This window comes from Gavia stellata, chromosome 2, assembly GCF_030936135.1.
Source record: "Gavia stellata isolate bGavSte3 chromosome 2, bGavSte3.hap2, whole genome shotgun sequence".
NCBI lineage: Eukaryota > Metazoa > Chordata > Aves > Gaviiformes > Gaviidae > Gavia > Gavia stellata.
The window spans coordinates 8,637,885-8,657,878 of NC_082595.1; the positions used below are offsets into that span (position 1 = coordinate 8,637,885).

The following is a 19,994-nucleotide window of genomic DNA, read 5'->3' on the forward strand; positions in this document are numbered from 1 at the left end:
CTAGCTACTTTTCCTAAAGTTACTGGAAGGAAAGTTTACCCAAGAGCTACCAGTTGTTAGAAAACTTACCTGAGACCAGCCCACTGCAAATGGAGCTGCCATTTATTTGACTTAAAATCTAGTAAAGAAAAAAAACAACCCCACCAAGGCTTTAAAATAAATACTGTACATTTTTATATGACACATGTTATTTCTATTCATAAACCTTAACTAAATTTAGATTTTTATTAATCCAATGTGACCTAAAAATTTTGCATTAACAGCACAATGTGGAATTGGGCTTATTCTCTTTGAATGCAGATAAAGCCATCATCTTGAAAATAGCTCTTTCTGACAAAAAGGTGTTCTTTTGAAATAAAGTCTTATTCACTACATTCCTCTTAGAGTTAATGTGAATTTTAGTGCCTCTAATTTTAGATTGAAGTGAGGTCTAGAATAAAACCCACTGGCTGACAATTGAATTTATAGATAGTTGTGAATATTTCAGGCTTGAATAATAGAGCTGTAGAATTTCAGACACAGAGAGGAAGGGAGAATTAAGCTCCAACTGTAGTTTTAGACTATAATGCAATGGTGTCTAGGAATTCTTCAGTGTAACGAGCTAAGTAGTAATTAGGAGGGAACTGAGGGAGGGATTTTACAGAGATCTAGCTTAGGCATTATTCCAAATGTTCAGCATGATAATTTGATGGTGGTCCCACCTGCCATCAGTATAAGATGGCTCTTGAATTACTTTCGTTCAGATGTGGTACAGTAAGGAAGGAGTGAAAGCAGTAGGTGTCTGTTGCCCACCCACAGCTAGTACCCAGCCTTGCCTCTGCTTCACCTTCTTCCGGGGACTGAGAAAGTTTTTGCTCTCAGAGTCAGGCGCTGTTGTTTTCGCTTTTCCTTGGAATGGTTAATGTTTTATCTGCATTTGTACTTTGCCAGCATGCACCAATCCAGTCTGTACCGTTTAAGCTGTATCCAAAAGCAGCTCTATCTTGGTTAGTACCAGAAACTGCTACTTCAGAAGCGTGAGCAGACTGGCTTTAGCCTAAGCAACACTGGTGATCAGATTTTAATGCTTGTAGAACTGAGATTATATTTCGGTTCTGACTGCTTGGAGTGGGAGATACCCACTTTTGCACTGGCTAAGGCAACATGCATTTGGACAACTAATTAATTGAAATGGTTTTTCTGGGAAGGGAAGGGTGACATTCGAGCTCATTATTGCACAAATTAGAAAAAAAAAATCAGCAGTGTAAGTCTTAGACAAGAATGTGCCATCAAGCTGGTTATGACAGACTGTAGGCAGTGAGTCCTGTTGCTGTATTCTGAGACTTTATATGTGGCGTCTCAGCAGCAGGGACATGAAAAGAAGACAAAGTACCTGTTTAGTGAATAAAAGGACCTTCGTGTTAGTGTATAGAAAAATAATGTAAAAAAATAAGTTGGTAGAATGTGAAAGTTAATTGATATTTTTAATCGTAGCTGTATAAAATTCAGTGTCAAACAAGGAGGAGAGAGAGACAGAGAGACACCATGTTTTAGTACCCTAATAACTTCTAACTCTAGTCTAAGATCATAATGTATGTGCGAGCGGTCCAGTAATTATAAGGTAATAAGTGGAGTGGTGGTGTAAGTGCTCTAAATTAAAAGGGATTCGCAGAGCTGCTGTAAGTCAGTGCCGACCCGCTTTCTTTCAAACGTTGACTTGAGAAAAGTGCTTAGCCCAGAGTGCAAGTAGAGAGACAAGAGAGAGCTATCTATTAATTACAGCACTCATTAACAGTGACGGCTACAAGGCAGCAGATGCAGAAGAAAAGGCACACGCTACTGCAGGCTGGCAAGGGGATTTCCCCCCCTTCAGTTCTTGAGGAAAGGACAACACAAGCAGGTGGTCCAATGTAATAAGATATTTTCACTGCTTTAACCTTCCCATTTCCTTGGTTTATTTGCTGACACCAAATAGCTTGCTCCTTCCCCCTCCCAGATAAGTACTGATTTTAAGTTTGGAGGGTAACATTTCTCCACATCTATCTGGCTGTTTTCCATATTCATGTGTCATTTGTTTTCAATAGAATTTTACAGTAAAAATCACAACAGTTGAAAGGTCCTAAATAAAAGATCCATGGTCACTGATTCTAGGGTAAATCTCATCCTAATCAGATATTTTTAATGAAGGTTCAGGCTTTGATCTCTGTTATCCTCATTGGAAAGGAAGCCAACTCTGGATTTATGTCTATTTTCCATTGATGAATTTGATTCCGGATCTTGAAGTAGAAATTGGATGAAAAGGTGAAAAAGTGAAGACAAGATCTCAAAAATGTCTGTAGAAAGTTAAGTCAGTCAAATTGTCTGGACTCATGTGTTTGCTTTGAAAACATGAATCTATAGCTCCAGGTGTGTGGCCTTATGGGGTAGTTGCTTTTCTGCTGAAAATGTTTCTAGAGAAATGCTCATAACCGTCATCTGTACTTTGGCAGCTTCTGAGAGTACTGTCAGGAAAATGCTGGGTAGGCCATTTGCTACTGTGGTCTCATAAACACAGCTGTAGAAAATGAAGGTAGTATCTGATTCGGAGCTTTCTAATTATTATTTTTGTCCCTTGTTCTCCCTAAAATACGTTTAAAAATAATAAAAAACTTGAGGATGGAATAGACAAAGAAGATTTTTTTTCCCCCCTGTATAAAGCATTAATTTGTCAGGTCAAATGTTTATGGTTTTATATCAGATGCTTAATTCTGAAAATGTTGGAACTGAGAAGTAAGACAGAATCTCACCTTCTGAAAGACAAAACTTCTATCTAAAATTTCCTCTAATACATTTTTTTTTTTTTTAATCCAAGAATGGAACACGTAAAATGTCAGATCCTATAGAGCTGCAGATATATGGGATAGTGGCATAGTTATTAGTGGTTAGTCTGAGGATAATGGCTAGAAAGTAATTGCAGCCAGAGCTGATGAATCATTTCACTTAGATTTTGTGAAAATGGAGTCCAGCCTTAATTATTTGTTAAGAGTTCCCAGTTGATGTGCTACTCCGTTAACTAAATAGCTGTATCTATAATAAAGCAATATTAATAAAGAAAAAAAAAGACGGTGGGAGACTTGCTCTTTAATTCTGGGATCAGATCAATAGATGATGGATATGTGTTTTAGTCAAGTGTCTTGACAAATACTAATTAGAGATCAGAACATTTATGTGATCAAACTTGGAGATACTTGTTCCTGATAATGATGGAATTTACAGAAAGAAAGAACCGATGGAAAAAGGAAGACATTTAATAGCCAAGTCATCTAATAGGATTTTTAAAATTTTTGGACTCGCTAGATGACAAGTTCAGAATTTAGAGTTGATAGGAAGTTGACATGTAGCCTAGAGGGCAGGTGGAGGGGACAGCAGACGGATTTGGTCTCTAAAGTTTTTGTTTACTGCCTGTCTGGAGCTTTGACAAAGCTCTGTCATGCCCTTATGCTGATTACCTTCATGTAGAACAAGAGGTATTGACTAATGAATGAATGATGTGCAGTCCCTAACCCTTCCAGAGCAGCCTTAAAGAGCACTGTCTTTAATACACAGATTCTTCTTTCTCTCTCTCCCCACTACAGGCTTCTCTGCAGAATGTCAAGCAAAGATCGACACATTGATTCTAGCTGTTCGTCGTACATCAAGACGGAACCGTCGAGCCCTGCCTCTCTGACGGACAGCATCAACCACCACAGCCCCGGTGGCTCCTCAGACGCCAGCGGGAGCTACAGTTCCACCATGAATGGACATCAGAATGGGCTGGACTCACCTCCCCTCTACCCTTCGGCCACAGGGCTTGGGGGCAACGGGCCAGTCAGGAAACGGTATGACGACTGCTCCAGTACCATCGCTGAAGATTCACAGACCAAGTGTGAATACATGCTGAACTCGATGCCCAAAAGACTGTGTTTGGTGTGTGGTGACATTGCATCAGGGTACCACTATGGAGTGGCTTCCTGCGAGGCCTGCAAGGCTTTCTTCAAGAGGACAATTCAAGGTTAGTTATTCTTTAAACTTCTTTTCTTTCTTTTGCTCAAAGTGAAATAGTACAATCCTGGACTAAATCCTGTTAGGACTTCAGACTGTACCTTTTCATTCTTCATAGTGTTTGGTCCTACAGACGTTACTCATGAAAAAGCCCCTTTAGGCTTCTTTGGGAGTTCTGTCTGTCACATTAAGCCCACTGCCACATTTATTTTGATTATGAAAAATAGAAAAACACTGGAGCCATCCGGTGCACATTCAGATTTGTTTTCTGTATGAGTTTCTCATGGATTCCCGTAAGTGATTGTTGTGAAGAAAACTAACTGTTTTCTGAAGGTTGTCATGGATGCCTCTTGAACACACCTTGTGGCTGGCACACAGGGATCGTGCTTGGGTTTTGCTCCTAGTTACACCACTACCATACTTAAATTGTTACAGAAATCCAGTTTATTTTTGTTAAAGCACCAGTGCATTTAAAATTGGAACAAAATGCAATGGTGTAGTGCCTTGTGCATATCAGTGTATTAATAACTGGTCTTTCACTCATACGATAAACAGCGGCCTTAAACAGGTTCAACAAATACCTGTAAGATCACATTCTAAGGAGGATAAGTAAGGGAGCTTTTGGTCTCTGCCCAGTACTTTGTACTAATCTGCTCTTGATACCTGTTACAAATACGCCACATATTTTGGCATAAATTAGTACGAATGGGATAATTCGCCTGACCACTTGTTCTGGCTTCAGAACCTATGGAGATAAAATAACCTTCTACTTGGATTTAGATATCACCCTTTCAAATAAAATTGAAGGTGCTTTATTTAAAGAACATGAGGCCAAGCTTGGACTGTACAGGAATATAGTGTCACATTAAATTAAATTCAAACTTCAGAGACTAAAATTAGGTTGCTAAGTCCAAATTTAAGCTCCTCAATAAAACCTGCTTGATTTTCATAGGTGTTGAGCACCTGGAATTCTCAGAAAAGACAATGCAATCTGGTGGTATATATTTTTTTTTTAAAAGTGAGTTATGATAAGGAGCATAACGCTATTTTCAGTTTGTAATGTCACATAACCCAAAATTTGAAACATTTGGTCAAGATTTCTTAAATGTAGCACCTCCCTATTTAGTGCAAAATTAATAAGGAGAAATAATGAGTGTTATTTTAATTTATCCATAGCTGAGACAATGGCCATTTTCTTCTCCTCTCATCCATTTTACTACTGGGGGATTTGGGCCTTCTACCAGCATGAAGTACCCATTTTATGATGGCCATGTAGCCACTAAAAAGGAGCATTAGACTTCAGTTGTTCTAATGGAGCCGAGTGTTACAATGTTTGCAACCAGTAAACAAACATACCTGTGAAGATTCCTAGTGGCCTGGGTTCATATGTAAAATGAGTGGGTATGCAGAAACAGTATGCTCATTTCAAGTCTGTGTTTTGGAAAAAGTAAAAAAAGAGGTAGGTGATTTCAGTTGACCTTCAAGAACATTTTCAGAAAAGCTCAAAAAATGTTTCCACTGAAGCAATTTGTATATTGTGGTTGCTGAACTTCAAGCACCAACTAGCAACTCTGTTTTTATAAATGGTATTTAATTGCTGTGTAATAGCTGTCCTACAGAACTGAATTGATGCGCAATTATTTTAGTTGTATTTTGAACATGAAAAAATGCCACAGAAACGTTAACTGATTAAAGTGTTGACTTCTGGCAGTAATAGGTAGCCTGCAATTTTATACCGCACCACAGACAGCAAGTTTCTGGGCATGGAAGCACAAGACAGGGACGTCATTCTCCAGATTAGCAACCTGGACTTGGCCACGCAGCTCAAGTTAGAACTGGCAGCTGTGCAAAAAGTCTCAGTACGGTTTGAGCACTAGCTGCATCAGCAGGTGACAGTGCTGTGAAGACAAAAAAAAAAAAATGCAGTAAGGCAAAACCAAGCATTGAATGGAAAAGCAATAATGAAGAAACTAAGAATAGGAAGTATGTTACCATCATAACGTCATGGCAGCATCTTCAGTAATGGTGCTGACTAAACTGACACAAGTACTAAAAGTTTTCAGATACCATCCAAAATAATGGAAGCTACTTACTCTGGTGAATCAAACCATGGATTGTGGTAGGTAACAAGAAGCATATAAGAAAAAGGTACTCCTCATGTTTTGAATGGGCAAATTCTACCTTAAAGCTTGCATGAAGAGTAATTCCCCTGAGGTTTTTTTGCTCTAAATGATAGTATTTAGTCCCAGTGTTCCTAGAGGTCATTCTTCCCTGTGCCATTTCACTTTCTGGTTCATATCACATTCTTTCTCTGCTTGTTTTTAAAATTAGCTGATTACTGCATAACTGCAAATAAGAAAACAAGAAAACAGAAAAAACCCAAGAAATTTATAAATACAGAATAGTAAACCAGACTACCTGAAGAGTCAAATATTGTAACTCTGGGTATGTAAGGATAACATGTCTTGGCTCAAAGAATTGCTTATTTTAAATGCTAATAATTTAATTGTGATGGATACTTAACTATAGATTATGTGAAAAAGAATGTTTGGCTTCCCAAACCTTTCTTGTTTATCATTGAACGGTTACCAAATTAACTCAGACTTGTAGAACCTAAGTGCTGCTCCTGTTGAAGTCATGGGCAAAACTGCCCTGACTTCAGTGAGAGCAAGGTTGAACTGATAAAGTTAGATTATGAAGCACATCTTGTGTTCATGTCAGGCCTGATGTCCTTTCCACTAAATCAATGGGAGTCTTTCCATTCTTTCCATTTCAAAGGAGTCTTTTGAAATCTCAGTAGGTGAAAGCCACGGGCAGCTGTTCAGAGAGCCGGCACGGTATCTGTACACCACCAGCATCTTACATAAGGCAGAAGTGAAGTGCATCACAGGATACCTAGTAGCCCCTTACACGAGGCGAATTTCCCTCTAATGTAGAGTATACATCTGTTTTTAAGGGTAATGGAGATTATAATTCCCTTTCAGATGACAGCAATTTAGTCTAAAAAATATCCGTTCCTGGCTGACAGATTTATACTCCTCTTCTTCCTGCCTCTTGCAATCCCTGCTAATTTTCTTAGAAGTAAAGAAATTAAATGAACACTGTCTTGAATTACAAGAAGGAGTAATTTTGTCTTCTTTTGAATATATATTTTTAACATAGCACAGAAATACGTTTGGGGCTGTGGTAAAGAATGTATAGATTATGATAAAAATCAGTAATATTAGAAAAAATTAGAAACAAGAAATTACCTGGCTAAAAAACACAAAACAAACCCCACCAAAAAACCAGCTCAATATGTAAAATCGGTGTCTTCTTAGGTCATAGTAGAATTTAATGACGTTCTGCCCCCTTTTGTGACATATAAGGGATGGGAGAACTGGATGTTCTCTCTGCTCAGCCTAGTACTCACTCAGCTGCAGCTCTCAGTTTGCTTCTGGGATAATTTACATGGTAGCTGATTGCAGATGTCTCACAGAAACACACACACAGCCAAATCTCCCCAAAATTGGCTTAACACCAGGGATAGCAGAAAATAGCAACGTCCAAAAATAGCTACAGGTCCATTGATTTTTAGGGTCTCTCCACAGTTTTTGCTGTGCACTGTATTATCTTGAAAACTCCAAGATGTCATTAAAAGAAAGAGATAAAAAAAGAATTTTCAGTTGTCAGCTGGGTGCAAAGTCTTGTGTTTGGCACAGATAGATATTACTAGATATCTTGTAGTGAATATTTAGTGTAAATACATTTCTCATTATTTGCTCAGTTATCACAATGGCTAGTAAGTACACATTTTGCATTAATTATATGTAATTACTCAGTGCCCGTAACTTAAACATTTCTGCAAGTGGATTGAAATGGTATTCTTGCTTTCAGTAGAAGGATGATAGGACTTACAGATTCAAAGACAGTTTACTATTTTGTTTTATTTTAGCCTTCATCTCTCTAAAATAATGGCCTGTGTCCAGACAACTTTCTTCTTCTCTCCTTCCAAATCTTCAGGACTGTCGTCTTTGGACTCTTTAAACTAGCATGAAAAGGCAGTGTGAAAAGCCTAGGTATTGATATGTTGCCTTCCTGGTAAGGCATGTTGCAAAAGTGTCAGAGCTTACTTATTATTTCCTTGGACAGTGTTTGAATTTTCCTCACAAAAGCTAAAAATATTTTGCATTCAATAGTCCTTGCAGTTCTTGGGCTTTGGTGGGTTTTTTTTTTTACATGTTTATTTTTTAAGGAAAAACTGTTGAATGAGCAGTATTGAGACAGCAATCTTCTGTTAATATGCAGGGTGAGTAAAGCAATAGGTAGTAAGAAGCCCTGCAATCATACTCTGACTGTTTCATTTAAGAGCTTTATCCCTGAGAGTTGTTGCCTGTCCATGTCTCCTAACACAAACAAGAAATATTCCATCCTGGGAATAGTGTTGTCTTTTTGGTCATTACGTGAACTATACCAAGTTTGTCATCTCATTTTATGCTGGTCACCTACGAGCCTTCAGCTCCACAGTTCTGCAATAATGTAGTTCCTATGATCTTCAAAGCCTGCCCAAACTAGGAACTAGATTAAACTGCTTTGTACTTTGTTCACCTTTTTGGTTACTCAAAGTTTTTTTTAATTCCTTTAGTGTTTGGGTTTTTCAACCTTCTTTAGAGTGTTTACCCATTACTGAGCCAATTTGATCTGTAAATGTACAAACACTTTACAGTAAATATGTGGTTGTGTTTTTTTTAATCAGGAAGTTTTAATCAGGGAATTTAGAACTAGCTATGTAAATTCAGATAAGGTGACATTTTAAATGGGCAACATAAAGTTTGATCGAAGTTGCACATGACTGAAGTGGCTTCCAAAGGTTAATTTGCGTCTCAAAGCTGATTCCTATAATTCTGCACATCATTTTTGTGGAGGAAGTGAAAGCAAATTGAGTAAGATTTTGTGGATTTTCAGCATCTTTACTGGTAGCTAAGATTATAGGTTTTTTATAGAAAGATAGGGTGGAGGCCTGCATCTTGGTGCAATAGTCTGTGGACCTTGGCTCTGGTGCAAAGATGGCAGCCCTCCAGTTAACCTATCGCTAAATGTCACCTGCGTCCATCATTAACTGATTAAATCATTCACCTTCCTTATAGAAGTGAAAGTCTGTGCATCAGCATTTCTTTCAAAGAATATTTTAAGCAAGCAATGATAGATATCTTTCCTTTTCCCCTGATTTCTCTGTGCCTATGGGCCAACCAAACTAGTGAGCAAGTATTTTTAATTCCTTCCAACATGTCTTTTAATCCTGTCATAATGTCATTGTGTAACTATGGCAGCCAAACAAGATGAGACAATAAAATGTAAACATGCTGAAATCTGAGAACCAGAGAGAAGTTTAAAAGTATACAGATGGTTCTATCCTTTTTTCTATCTCTGCTTTCCTTACAGCCTTGTAAATTATATGCTGCATTTAGATTATTAGGGAATAAGAATGAGCATCCTGATTTGTGCATGGCTATTTCAAACTCATCAGAAATACTCAGAAAGAGATGTGGTTTACAAATAGTACTGGTACAGTGGCATGTATCAAGGCCATTATAATTAGGTCTGGATCTCTATTTGTTATAGACATCTCTGAAAGCTTCCAGCCCACTTATGAAGCTCTGTCTAGTTTGAAACTAGACACATGTGAAGTCTCAGCTAGCAAGTGATTTATTTTAATGTTTCTATAACTTTTTAAATTACTCTTTTTAACTGTTGTGAAAGTAACTCCGTTTGTAACTTTACAGACTGAGATATTCTGTGTGCTCATAAACAATGACAATTTTCCATGCTACCTTGGTAGGATGTATCAAAATCGATCTACATAAAATACCGGTAGGGACAAAATGTAGATGGTTCAGTCTTTCTGATTTGGACAACTCTTCAGTGACTCCCAGGCGGCAGGGTGTCAGTTCTATTTGTGTCTTCGAAGCGTTGATTCTCTCTTAAGATGACCTAAATGTCCTTCCTTTCTGTTGAAGATAAAGAAGTTGACTCCAGTGGGAATCAAAGGTAGTTGGGCCCTTGCAGGTGTCATTCAACACCCCCTAATATCAGCCTCATATTGAAAATCATGGTGGTTTTTATGATGCTGGAAACCCATCTACCTAAATTAGAGGCTGAGGCAAAATGTCATATAGTCAGACCAACCAGCATCACCCTTACATTTTCATTTTAAATCTCCATTCATGTCACTTTCTAGGAATAAAAGTAAAAGAAATAAAAAATACTTTTTAGAATTTCTAAGTATATTATAGTTCAGGAACATAATACACTGGCTTCTTTAAGCAACTCAACATAGTGGTTTCATTTAAAATGTACTTTTAAGCTGTGTCCCTCTGTCAAACACCATCTTACACTGTAGAGCTATTTAAAAACTAGCTGCTGCCTCTGAGTTTCTTATTGTAACAGAAAAGGCAACACAAGCAACAGAGACGTAAGCATAATCCTTCATACATGGTTCTATCATCTTAAAAAAAATACTTTTTTTAGAGACATTTAGGAACCAAATTTTTAAATGTTCTGTAACTCTGTGTGTGCAATATTGTTTCTGAAGTCATCTGGGTGAAGAATTGTGAATATAGTCAACTTTAGCCTAAATCAGCTCCAGATGACATGTAGCAGGATTCATAGGTCTTATAATTCATAGAGGTATCTACAGTATCAGGTGAATCAATCCAAGGATTTGTCACCCAAAACTGGATTCAGTTAGGTTCAAATCCAACCTCATTCCAACCTGGCCCCATTTCTGAAACCTTATCGATGGGAGTACTTTTACTTGTGAAAATATTTACTCATACTTAAATTCAGTTGAGTTCTGACTGCAGTGTAGGGAACAGAATCTGCAAGAACTGAAACTTTAACCTGAGAGAAAATATTTTTACTTTACTCAGTTCAGCTATAAACATCAAATACATTTTTAAGTCCATCTGGGACTTTTTCTCTATCCTTCTTTTCCTAAGTTAGCCTGTTACTCTTTTATTTCCAACAGCACCTACTTCTCCGTTTCTCAGGAACTATTCTTTTCTGTTCTGGTTGGCTTACCTATCAAGGTGTGACCTAACATACAGTAATTCACTCTGTTGGCTTAGATTCTCCTGTCTCTCTTTCTAAGACTTCTCTTTTATTAATTCCCATAAGGCCTACAGCTGTAATCCTTGCTACCTTTCATTTTCCAGAGTTTTCATGCACGCCAGTCCACGGACAAGCAGGTGTATTCCTTTGGGTCCGTCACCCAGGAAAACAGAGCATGAAGGTGGTACCCAGGGTAAACCTTCTTGCAGAAAGACTTAAATCCAGTGATGCAGTAGCCTCTATTAAGAATAATGAGAACACTTGCTACTTAAATACAAGTTTTTGAAAAAAGGTATTAGGTTACAGAAGCTCAAAGAGAAAGTTTGGGAGAAAAATGGGGCATTATTGAATATAAATAAAGAGATGCTGAAATACCGTTTCATGAGCTGATTATAGCATAAAATTATTACATTGAAAGAATAATTAATTTCCCTCTGTTTTGTTTTGGGTTGTTTTTTTTTTTTTTCTTTTTTCTTTCTTCTGGACCTACATTCCCACACAGTAGAAGTTCAGAATGTCTTCAGCATTTCCCCTGCTTTTGTAAGTGGCTCATGGCTACTCTTCCAAACATATTTTCACCCTGAATCTCAGTCTTCCTCATGTCTTTAGTTGTCCAAAGATTTTCTGAGCATATTCCAATAGCTCATAGCAATCGTCTTACACCTTTAGTGTTATAATATCAAATGTTGCAGTGTGAAAAGGGAAATAAAGTTTCTGCTAAGAATTGCTGTCTGCGGCTTCTATTCTTGTCAGTATTTCTGGAAGAGAGACCCTTGTTTCAGCCTGTCCCACAGATTGGAGCCAGTTTCTAAGAGTCGGCTTCGCACTCTTGATATCTGTGAGGTTCTAAAGTTGTAACTGTTGATGACAATAACTTCATTTGGGATAAGATGCCAAGGCATAAGGCCCAGTGCTTTCAGTGGCCTCTTCTTTGTCATGGTTCTCACTGCTCCTCTTCTGTTACCTTGAGTGTTGCTGTCACTTCCATGCAAGAAATGGCCAAAATGGTCTCGAGGATTTTGGCTAAGTCCAGTCGGTTGCCTGGCTTGTAAAGCCATTGAGTAAGTCCCTGTACCATTAAAATTGTACTATGACTCCAGATCTCATTCAGGTAACCTCCAAACCTCATCAGTGAGATGAAAAGAATGGTACTTGGGCCACTTATCCTCGAGCTGTATGTAAAGATCTGACAGTCTGAAGCATCTAAAACCAGAGCGCCAGTTACGCAGCGTAAGTTTTAGCAGTTCACCTGCTATCTCAAGGTCAAATGGTATCATATTTTTAGTGAGTCAGTTGCTCTTGATAGGCACTGTGTGTTAGAAGTATTTTCTCGTCTTTTGGCTGAGATATCAAAATTGAACCAATTAGTAGAAAAAAGGAACTATTTTTAAATAAACATTCCTCCATGCATGAGGAGAGAAAAGGGACTCAGGCTGGCATAAATCCCGTTGTATTATTACGGCACAGGGCAATGTGTTTGGGGAGTGAAGATTTGACATATATTTTTATTTTCAAACGTCATACTAATTTACATTACTCAGCCCTTTAACTGCCAAACTGTAAAAGTCCATTACGCTACTGAAAGGAATATACAAATTATCCTCTGGCACTTCAGGCAGGAGTTTTACATATATGCTGTTATTCTATCAGCCAGCTAGCTGCACGATTCTATTAAGGAGTGAGAAAATTATATTGCCTGCAAACTAATTGTACAGAAGACGCTGAAGTAAGTAATCAGAGCCCAGTCCTTTCTGAAAACCAGCCAGGAGATATTATAAATTACTCAATCGTTCTTGTCAGCCCAGTTTAAAGACTCAGAGCTGCCATGTTGATTTTGTTCGTTGTGTAACACAGCTACCTCTCCAACTGGTGACAGGACTGGGCAAACTCAACTTCTACTCTGACTAGTTGCTCAGTTTCAGCCTCTAGCATCATGCAGGAAATAAGTAACTGGTAGAGCTTCCTTCTGAATCTTCCTCACTGAAATAAAATGCAGATCTGAGCATCTTAAGTGTATGTAGTGCACTTAACGAAATTGTACAGATTCCCAAACACTTCTTAAAATAATTTGTTTCTTTATATTTAGTGTATAAAAGTAAATAAGAAATTATGAGAGCTCTAATGACCCGTAATGTGCAGTAAATTCAAGTTTTTACCAAAATAGATCCACTAATAGTTTGAGTGCTAGGTAAAATGTACTTTGAGTATGATGTATATCCAGGTACATATCTGTTGCAAAATTCCATGAGGTTTTGCGGGTTTTTTTGTAAGAAAAGCTCACTGACAGAAGTGAAGTCTATTTGTGGGGATATTTGATAAAATAGCACATTCATATGTGAAATAATGACAAAGTGTTAGTTTCCTTGAACTCTTACTGTAGTCTAGCTGTATTCCAAAATGCTGAAGCACTTTAGGGGAACTAGCAGTAGCCATTGCTAAGATGTGGATCTTTGCTACGGCAATAAATCCAGTTACTGTAACTCTGAGTTCGTTGGAGGAGCTCTTTCCAACACCTTCCGAGTTTATTTTCTAACATGAAAAATTAAGATCGAACATCTGCTGTAAAATATAATTCATTAGAGTAAAGCAGCCTAAATTGATAGAAAATTCCCCCTCTAAGCTAAAGTGCTGGAATCTAAGTGACTAGAATAATAGCTCATTTTAGAGTTCTCTAGATGGCAAGAATTTGCAGGAAAAAATAAGTTACATTGTGTGTGCGTGATGTGCTGCACACTACAGACCCTTGCCGTGTTTCACAGGATTTTGTGCAAAACTGAAATGTCAGCATATGGATTAGAAGTGTCTGTTTAGGGAACTAAGCAATCTTGCTTACATTTTTCTGGTTTTGAATACTACTTTCAGGTGTCGACATTCGTACCTTTGTTGTCTGTGCCTTTGCACAGAGACTCTGGCTATAGTGGGAGTGCTCCACTTGCCTTGGTACAGAGCTTTGCCGCTTGAAGTTCTGTGTTGTAATCTTGATCTTGTTTTTGATCAAGATCATTTCTGACCTTGTGCAAAGATATCTTCGATCTTGTGCAAAGCATTTCTGATTCCCTGTTTGGTTTTTTTTTAGGTAGGGATGGTAATACATTTATTACTGTAACATGATGAAGTTAATTAGATAAAATTTGTGAAAGGCTTCGAAGGTCTCCCTGTCCAGTGGTTGTGCCTCACTGAAAATGCCTCTTTAGAGTGTGAAAGGATAATGCGAATCTTTCTTTAAGCTTGCCCTTACCATCCTTCCCAGCATATCCTTTCCAGTATTGTTATTTCCTAACTTTGCTAATACGTACCCGAAAGAAGTTTTGCAGGAACTGTTGTGCTGAGTTTTCTACCCACCATATTCTTCAGTTTCTTAGCTTTCTTCTTAGGAGCTGAGGAAGAGGAATAAACAGAAGTTTGAGTTTTGTCAATAAGAACCGTTAGCATTCAGACATACCAAGATCTGTTTTCCTCGCCAGCATTGCTAAGTCGGCCATGCAGCAATGTTTAAGAGGAATAAAAGCCCGCAACAGCCTGAAAAGGTTGTGCAAAGTATGCTGGTTGTATTGGCAGAATATACATCATGCCGTGCAGACCTCCTTTACCATAAATACTTAACCAATTTTCAATAGATGTAAGTGGTTTAAGTATTACTTCCTGTTGAATTAGCAGTTGCTGAGCATTTGAGTCTTTGTGCAATCCTGCAATCCACTAATGTGATATTTAATGAGGAGACATCAGTCTGGAGAAAGGTAGTCAATATAAATCAGTGTTTACAAAGTGTGATTAACTCTGAAATATTTCATCAATGCTGTGGTCCCAGGCAGACTCTATGCTAATTATTAGAACCTGCACATGTTTCAGGGGACTTTGACGGACCCCGAGTGCAGCGAACATGGAGCAGCAAAATTGCAATTATGCTCGGACTGTCTCTGATGACAATTTATGCATTTGGTGTGATGACCTCTTGCTTCCCAAGAGGGCAATAAACAGAATGCATTTTCATTAAGATACTAATGCACTTAATCACAGGGGGAAAGGGTTAGAAAGTAAAGAAATACCTTTAAAGCAAGATGTGACAGGCTGATGGGGAAGATACTTTATTTAAAAGTCAGTTTCCTGGTGAAACTTCTGACTGCTGCAAAGTCTGCCATAGGGAATGTAGTCATGGGCAATAGGATGCGTGGCTGGGCAGCTGAACAAGCTGAGCTAAGCTGTTTTATGAAAAGTGCAGTGGTACTAGGGCAAAAAACAATAGACGTTCTCCCATTTGGACTTGGATCCCCAAAGATGTGATTTAAAAAAATGTAAAGAAAATTACTCATACGTATTTTACCCATTAATTTTCAGGCTTCTTTTTCTTATTTTTGGAGATAAATAATATGTACTAAGCAGTAATTTAAAAAAAAAAATGGAGACACTGCTTTGCCCAGGAGGACTCGCATTTAAGGATCTAGCTTGTTTCTAGGCCTTAAGGAGAGTTGGGAGAGGCAGAGGCAAGCATCTCCCCCAGTTTTTGTCATTCTGACAACTTGCTAGGAATGATCCTATTTCTGATGCTTCTTAGTACGAGAACTCTGTCTAAAGTATAGAGAGAAGGGGAGATGTCCTGACTGAGAGGTCTGACCCGGCAGCTGTAGAACATGCTAGATGTGGTGGTAGCAATGCCGGTGAGCCCTGCTTGATACACTGTGCCTACTGTGGTGCAAGGAGAAGGGTGAAGCTCTGTAGTACCTGTTACAGTTCACTGTGCAATAAAGCACGACAATCTCCTATTTGTATTCTGTCCAAAGAAGTACTGATGAAATAGGTAAAAGGAAACGGAGAGTGCTCAGGTTGGAGCCTAAGCATGGGGCTTGGTACAGACAATCAATGACAAAATTTCCTCCTCCTACCAGCAGGAATAATCTATGTGAAGGATTTTGCTAGGGACCATGCCTGGAGCCAGACAGAGACTCACATTAGTTGTGGTTTTGTGTATATTTTTTTTTCCATATAGCTGTCTAGATTAAAAAAAAAAAAAAGTCAAAAATCTTATCCTTTAACTCAGCTTTTTATTTTTACTCGAAAGGTGTTTCCTTTCTATAGCATTGTTTACTCTTGATATATTCTAAAATTAAACACAACAGCAATTGTATGAGTACTTCGTATATCCGTTGTGTTGGTTAGTCAGAGATTCTGAGTACCTCTCTTTTCCTGTACTTTTTATTACAGGTAACATAGAATACAGCTGCCCAGCAACGAATGAATGTGAAATCACAAAGCGCAGACGCAAGTCCTGCCAAGCCTGCCGCTTCATGAAGTGTCTAAAAGTTGGCATGCTGAAAGAAGGTAAGACTGATCAAGTCAATATGTATCTCTCTGCAAATGCATGCAACAACTGTAGGGCAATCGGGAAAGAAGAGAGGTCGGTGAGTGTTCTGATCAGTTATTGTAAAGGCAATTTCCATGTATACTTGCTCTTCCTGACAGTCTGTTTCTAAGCTAAGGAATCAAGGTGTATCGATAGAGAGTTCACCTTCTGTGGAACATTTCTGTGTGGAATACAGCAAAATGTACCCCAGCACTCAGTCTTCTTCAGTAGGTAACTAATAGAATAATCATCAGAATATATCCTCTCATTTTCCTTAACAATTTAACATCATGAATTCTCAAAGATTTCTTTCCTCCATTCCTTATCCACCACTAGTCCGTCCCAGTTCTTACAGAAATATACACTGTGCCTTCGTTTCCCTGTTTTAACTCAGTCTTCATTTTATCAGGACAAACAAAAGGGTTACTTCTCAATTAAATAAGTATAAATCTTGAGTATGTCTACTGAAGTTACTGTAACTACACTGGAGCAAATAATGGCATACAGAAGAGGAGAATCCACACTTTTTTTTTTTTTTTAAGCATGTGAGAACCCCTGCCCCTCACTCTAAGTATATGTTGAGTGTTTTAATTCATCAGTTATATTTCAAAGATATTAAACAGGTAAATATAAGAAGATGTTTCCAAGAAACAGTCCTGTCTCACCTGGAACCTGATTCATCTATGTTACAGAAAGAGGCAATTCCTTAAATCTTGGTCGCCTGCCATGCACTTCTATTGCTCTTAACTTATATGCAAAAACACATTTTTATATGCATGTATCGTATACATTATTATTGTAGTGCACTGTTACCACCAAGAAAGAATATCAGAGTATGTCAGGGACCTCTGAGCTAGATAACCTTTTAAAATAAAATCAGTGTAATGTCTTGTAAACCTTGTCTCCAGTGGAGAGTATTTTGTGTTAAGCAACGACTTTAAAGTAGTCCCATACAATTTTGCTTTGTCAGTACTTAAAAAGTCAGCTTTAATAAATGGCTGAATTTTGCAAATCGTTTGATGGTAATTTAAAACAGGTTTAAGTATACAGCTATCAGGGTAAAATCCAAGAACATAGACCAGTGGAGAGATGATGAACAAATTAGGCCTATCACGCACCTACAGACATATTCTTATTGGATTATACTTACTAAGAATAAACCTTGTTCTGTGCAACTGCTTTGGCAGATGCTATGATCCTGTGAGCCAAATCCTGCTGTCCTTAGTCTTACTTGAGCAAAACTCCTGTCAGATTCAATGGGGATTTTGCCTCAGTAAGAACGGCAGGATTTGACCCTCACTTCCAGTGGTGATGGGATGGTTCCTTCCTCGCCAAAGTTCTCATATAACTGACCGCTAGAAGCAGTTCTTTAAAGGTTGAATTTTGATGCTTAGATAAACTGTAGAAAGAAAGGAATGTCTGAGCATGGCACCTCTTGAAAGGGACTATGCTTCTTAACGTCTTTTTTAGTAAGTTAAGACCCCATATCACTAGTAATCTACTATACAGATATATTGAGCAACTTGTTTGGAAATGCAACAGTGCAACCAAGAGTGCATACAGGTGAATTGGTTTATACCTTTTCTTTCCACTTTTGGGGGCAGCATTGCACATCCATTAACATGTATAATTAAAAAATCTAGTCTGTGTGCAGCTTCTGGGACTGCATGAGGAAATTAAGTGACTCTTCTACAAATGAGTCATCTCAGTTACAAAATTGTGTGCAGATTTACTATGTTTCTGAACACGATTTTGGTAACTGAGATAATTTAGTTAGACAATTCAGATGCAGATTGTGAATCAGATTTTTTGCATGAATGATCATTGTCTATGGATGCAAATCAATCCCACAAGTTTTTGTAGTCAGAATTTCGTAAATTGTCTACCCTAAAAGTACATACCTTCCTCTGAAAGTTCTACAATGACAAAATAACTAATTCCTTTGAAAAGAAGGTTCCTTCGTTAGCGCCTGTCCTGGCACATCATAGTTCTTCCACTCTTCTTGTGTGAGTTTTTCTGTCAAAACACAGTAAGATCTCTACGTACTTTTAAATACAAAGTCTTTTCAGCTAGGGGAGAGTTAGCTTATCTTCTTTTCAGGTATTGCTTACCTACCACCTCATAGGACAACCTAAAAGAACCTACAAGGGCATTTTGTTTTCTTTCCTGCTTTAGTAGCCACTTTTACTTTTGAAACCATACTGATTCATACCACACTTTTAGAACTGTACTTGGAATAGAGATCTTTTTTTCTTCTGTTCTTGTTGGAAAGTAGTTTTGGAGACAGGTGGTGTTGGTTTTACCTATGGGAAAGTCTGGAGATGAGTTTTTTGGCTTTGGATTTGACGACATCCTTTATGCATAGAGTGAAGAAAAATGATACACTTACTTCTTTCATGTGTAAAGTGGTGTAAATTTATTGGTTAGCATGGACTTACAGCAGGAATTATTTCAGTTCAGTGTATCTTAAATGTTTCTTTATGTACAGACAAGGATTTTAGTCCCATGCAGCATGTCAGAGATCATGCTGCAGTAAATCTATTCAAATGTAAACCTGTTCAATTCAATTACCAGTTTATAATAAAATTTGCTGCTACAGCCTCCACGTTTGTCACAGCAGTCTCTACATGCTGATGGCACAGCATGCCTGGAAATTGACAGCCTAAATCTATTTACAAAAAAAATTTAGTTGCAGACCTGAAATAAAATCAAGTTTAAGCAGCTTTGAGAGGAGCATCATATTCCTTACAAGAACTTCTGCACATCTGCCAGTGTGCATCTTCTGTAGAAATCTTATCCTGTTAGTGGGCAGTTTTCTTCTAGAAAATTTCCTTAACACACAGTTTTAAAATGTAATCCTCAGTGAAACAATTATCAGACATTGCGCTTCCCTTCACATTTGGAAGGACTTCATTACATTGTCATTTTGTGAATTGTCATATAAAATTCATGATAGAAATCTCAGTGCCTGGGAAAAGATCCTGAGTTTTATTTTAGCTTTTAGGGCAAGGTCCGACAACCACTTACAGCAAATAATATTGAGTGGCTTCCCTTACGACAGCTGCATGCTAAATCATTTATTGTGGGAAGATAATGGTGCTTTTCGTACAGCATTCAGTGTTTCTGTGGGAGACCTAGTGTTAGAATTTTGGGGCTGTATCTTGGGGTCAAACCCTGGGGAGGGAATTGGATTTCTGGTCACATGTAATACAAGGTGGAGTGGGGAATTTCTACACTTATTCTCAAGGATGTCGATAAGGCATAGCCAGCAACACCTAGATCAAGATTGTTAACAATTTAGAAGTTGTGGGCCAGAAGCTAGAGAAGGAAGGGTAAAGCAATGTCATGCTGGACTGAGCTGGAGCGGGATTAAAGTCCTGGCTCCTCTCTGCATCTCCTGTTGAGTAGCACAAGAAAGTTACCACAGGCTGATCCAGAGGAACACTTCATTTTGGTTTAGCCCATGGACTGTTACTTGAAAACATAAGTCTAGGTGTATGGAGGTTTTTGAGTATGTGTTATGCTTCATACTGAAGGGTTGTGGTGAATGGAGTTAAATCCAGCTGGC

General features: G+C 38.1%; 1 protein-coding gene across 1 annotated transcript in view; it reads left to right on the plus strand.

Moving 5' to 3' along the window:
• The window catches only part of ESRRG (estrogen related receptor gamma), a 164,213-nt gene that overhangs the window by 33,149 nt on the left and 111,070 nt on the right, over positions 1-19,994 (plus strand). Inside the window, exons 2-3 of the mRNA XM_059828903.1 lie at positions 3,594-4,009; positions 16,288-16,404. Of these exons, the coding sequence (XP_059684886.1) occupies positions 3,594-4,009; positions 16,288-16,404 (533 nt within the window). The remainder of the gene's footprint in view (positions 1-3,593; positions 4,010-16,287; positions 16,405-19,994) is intronic.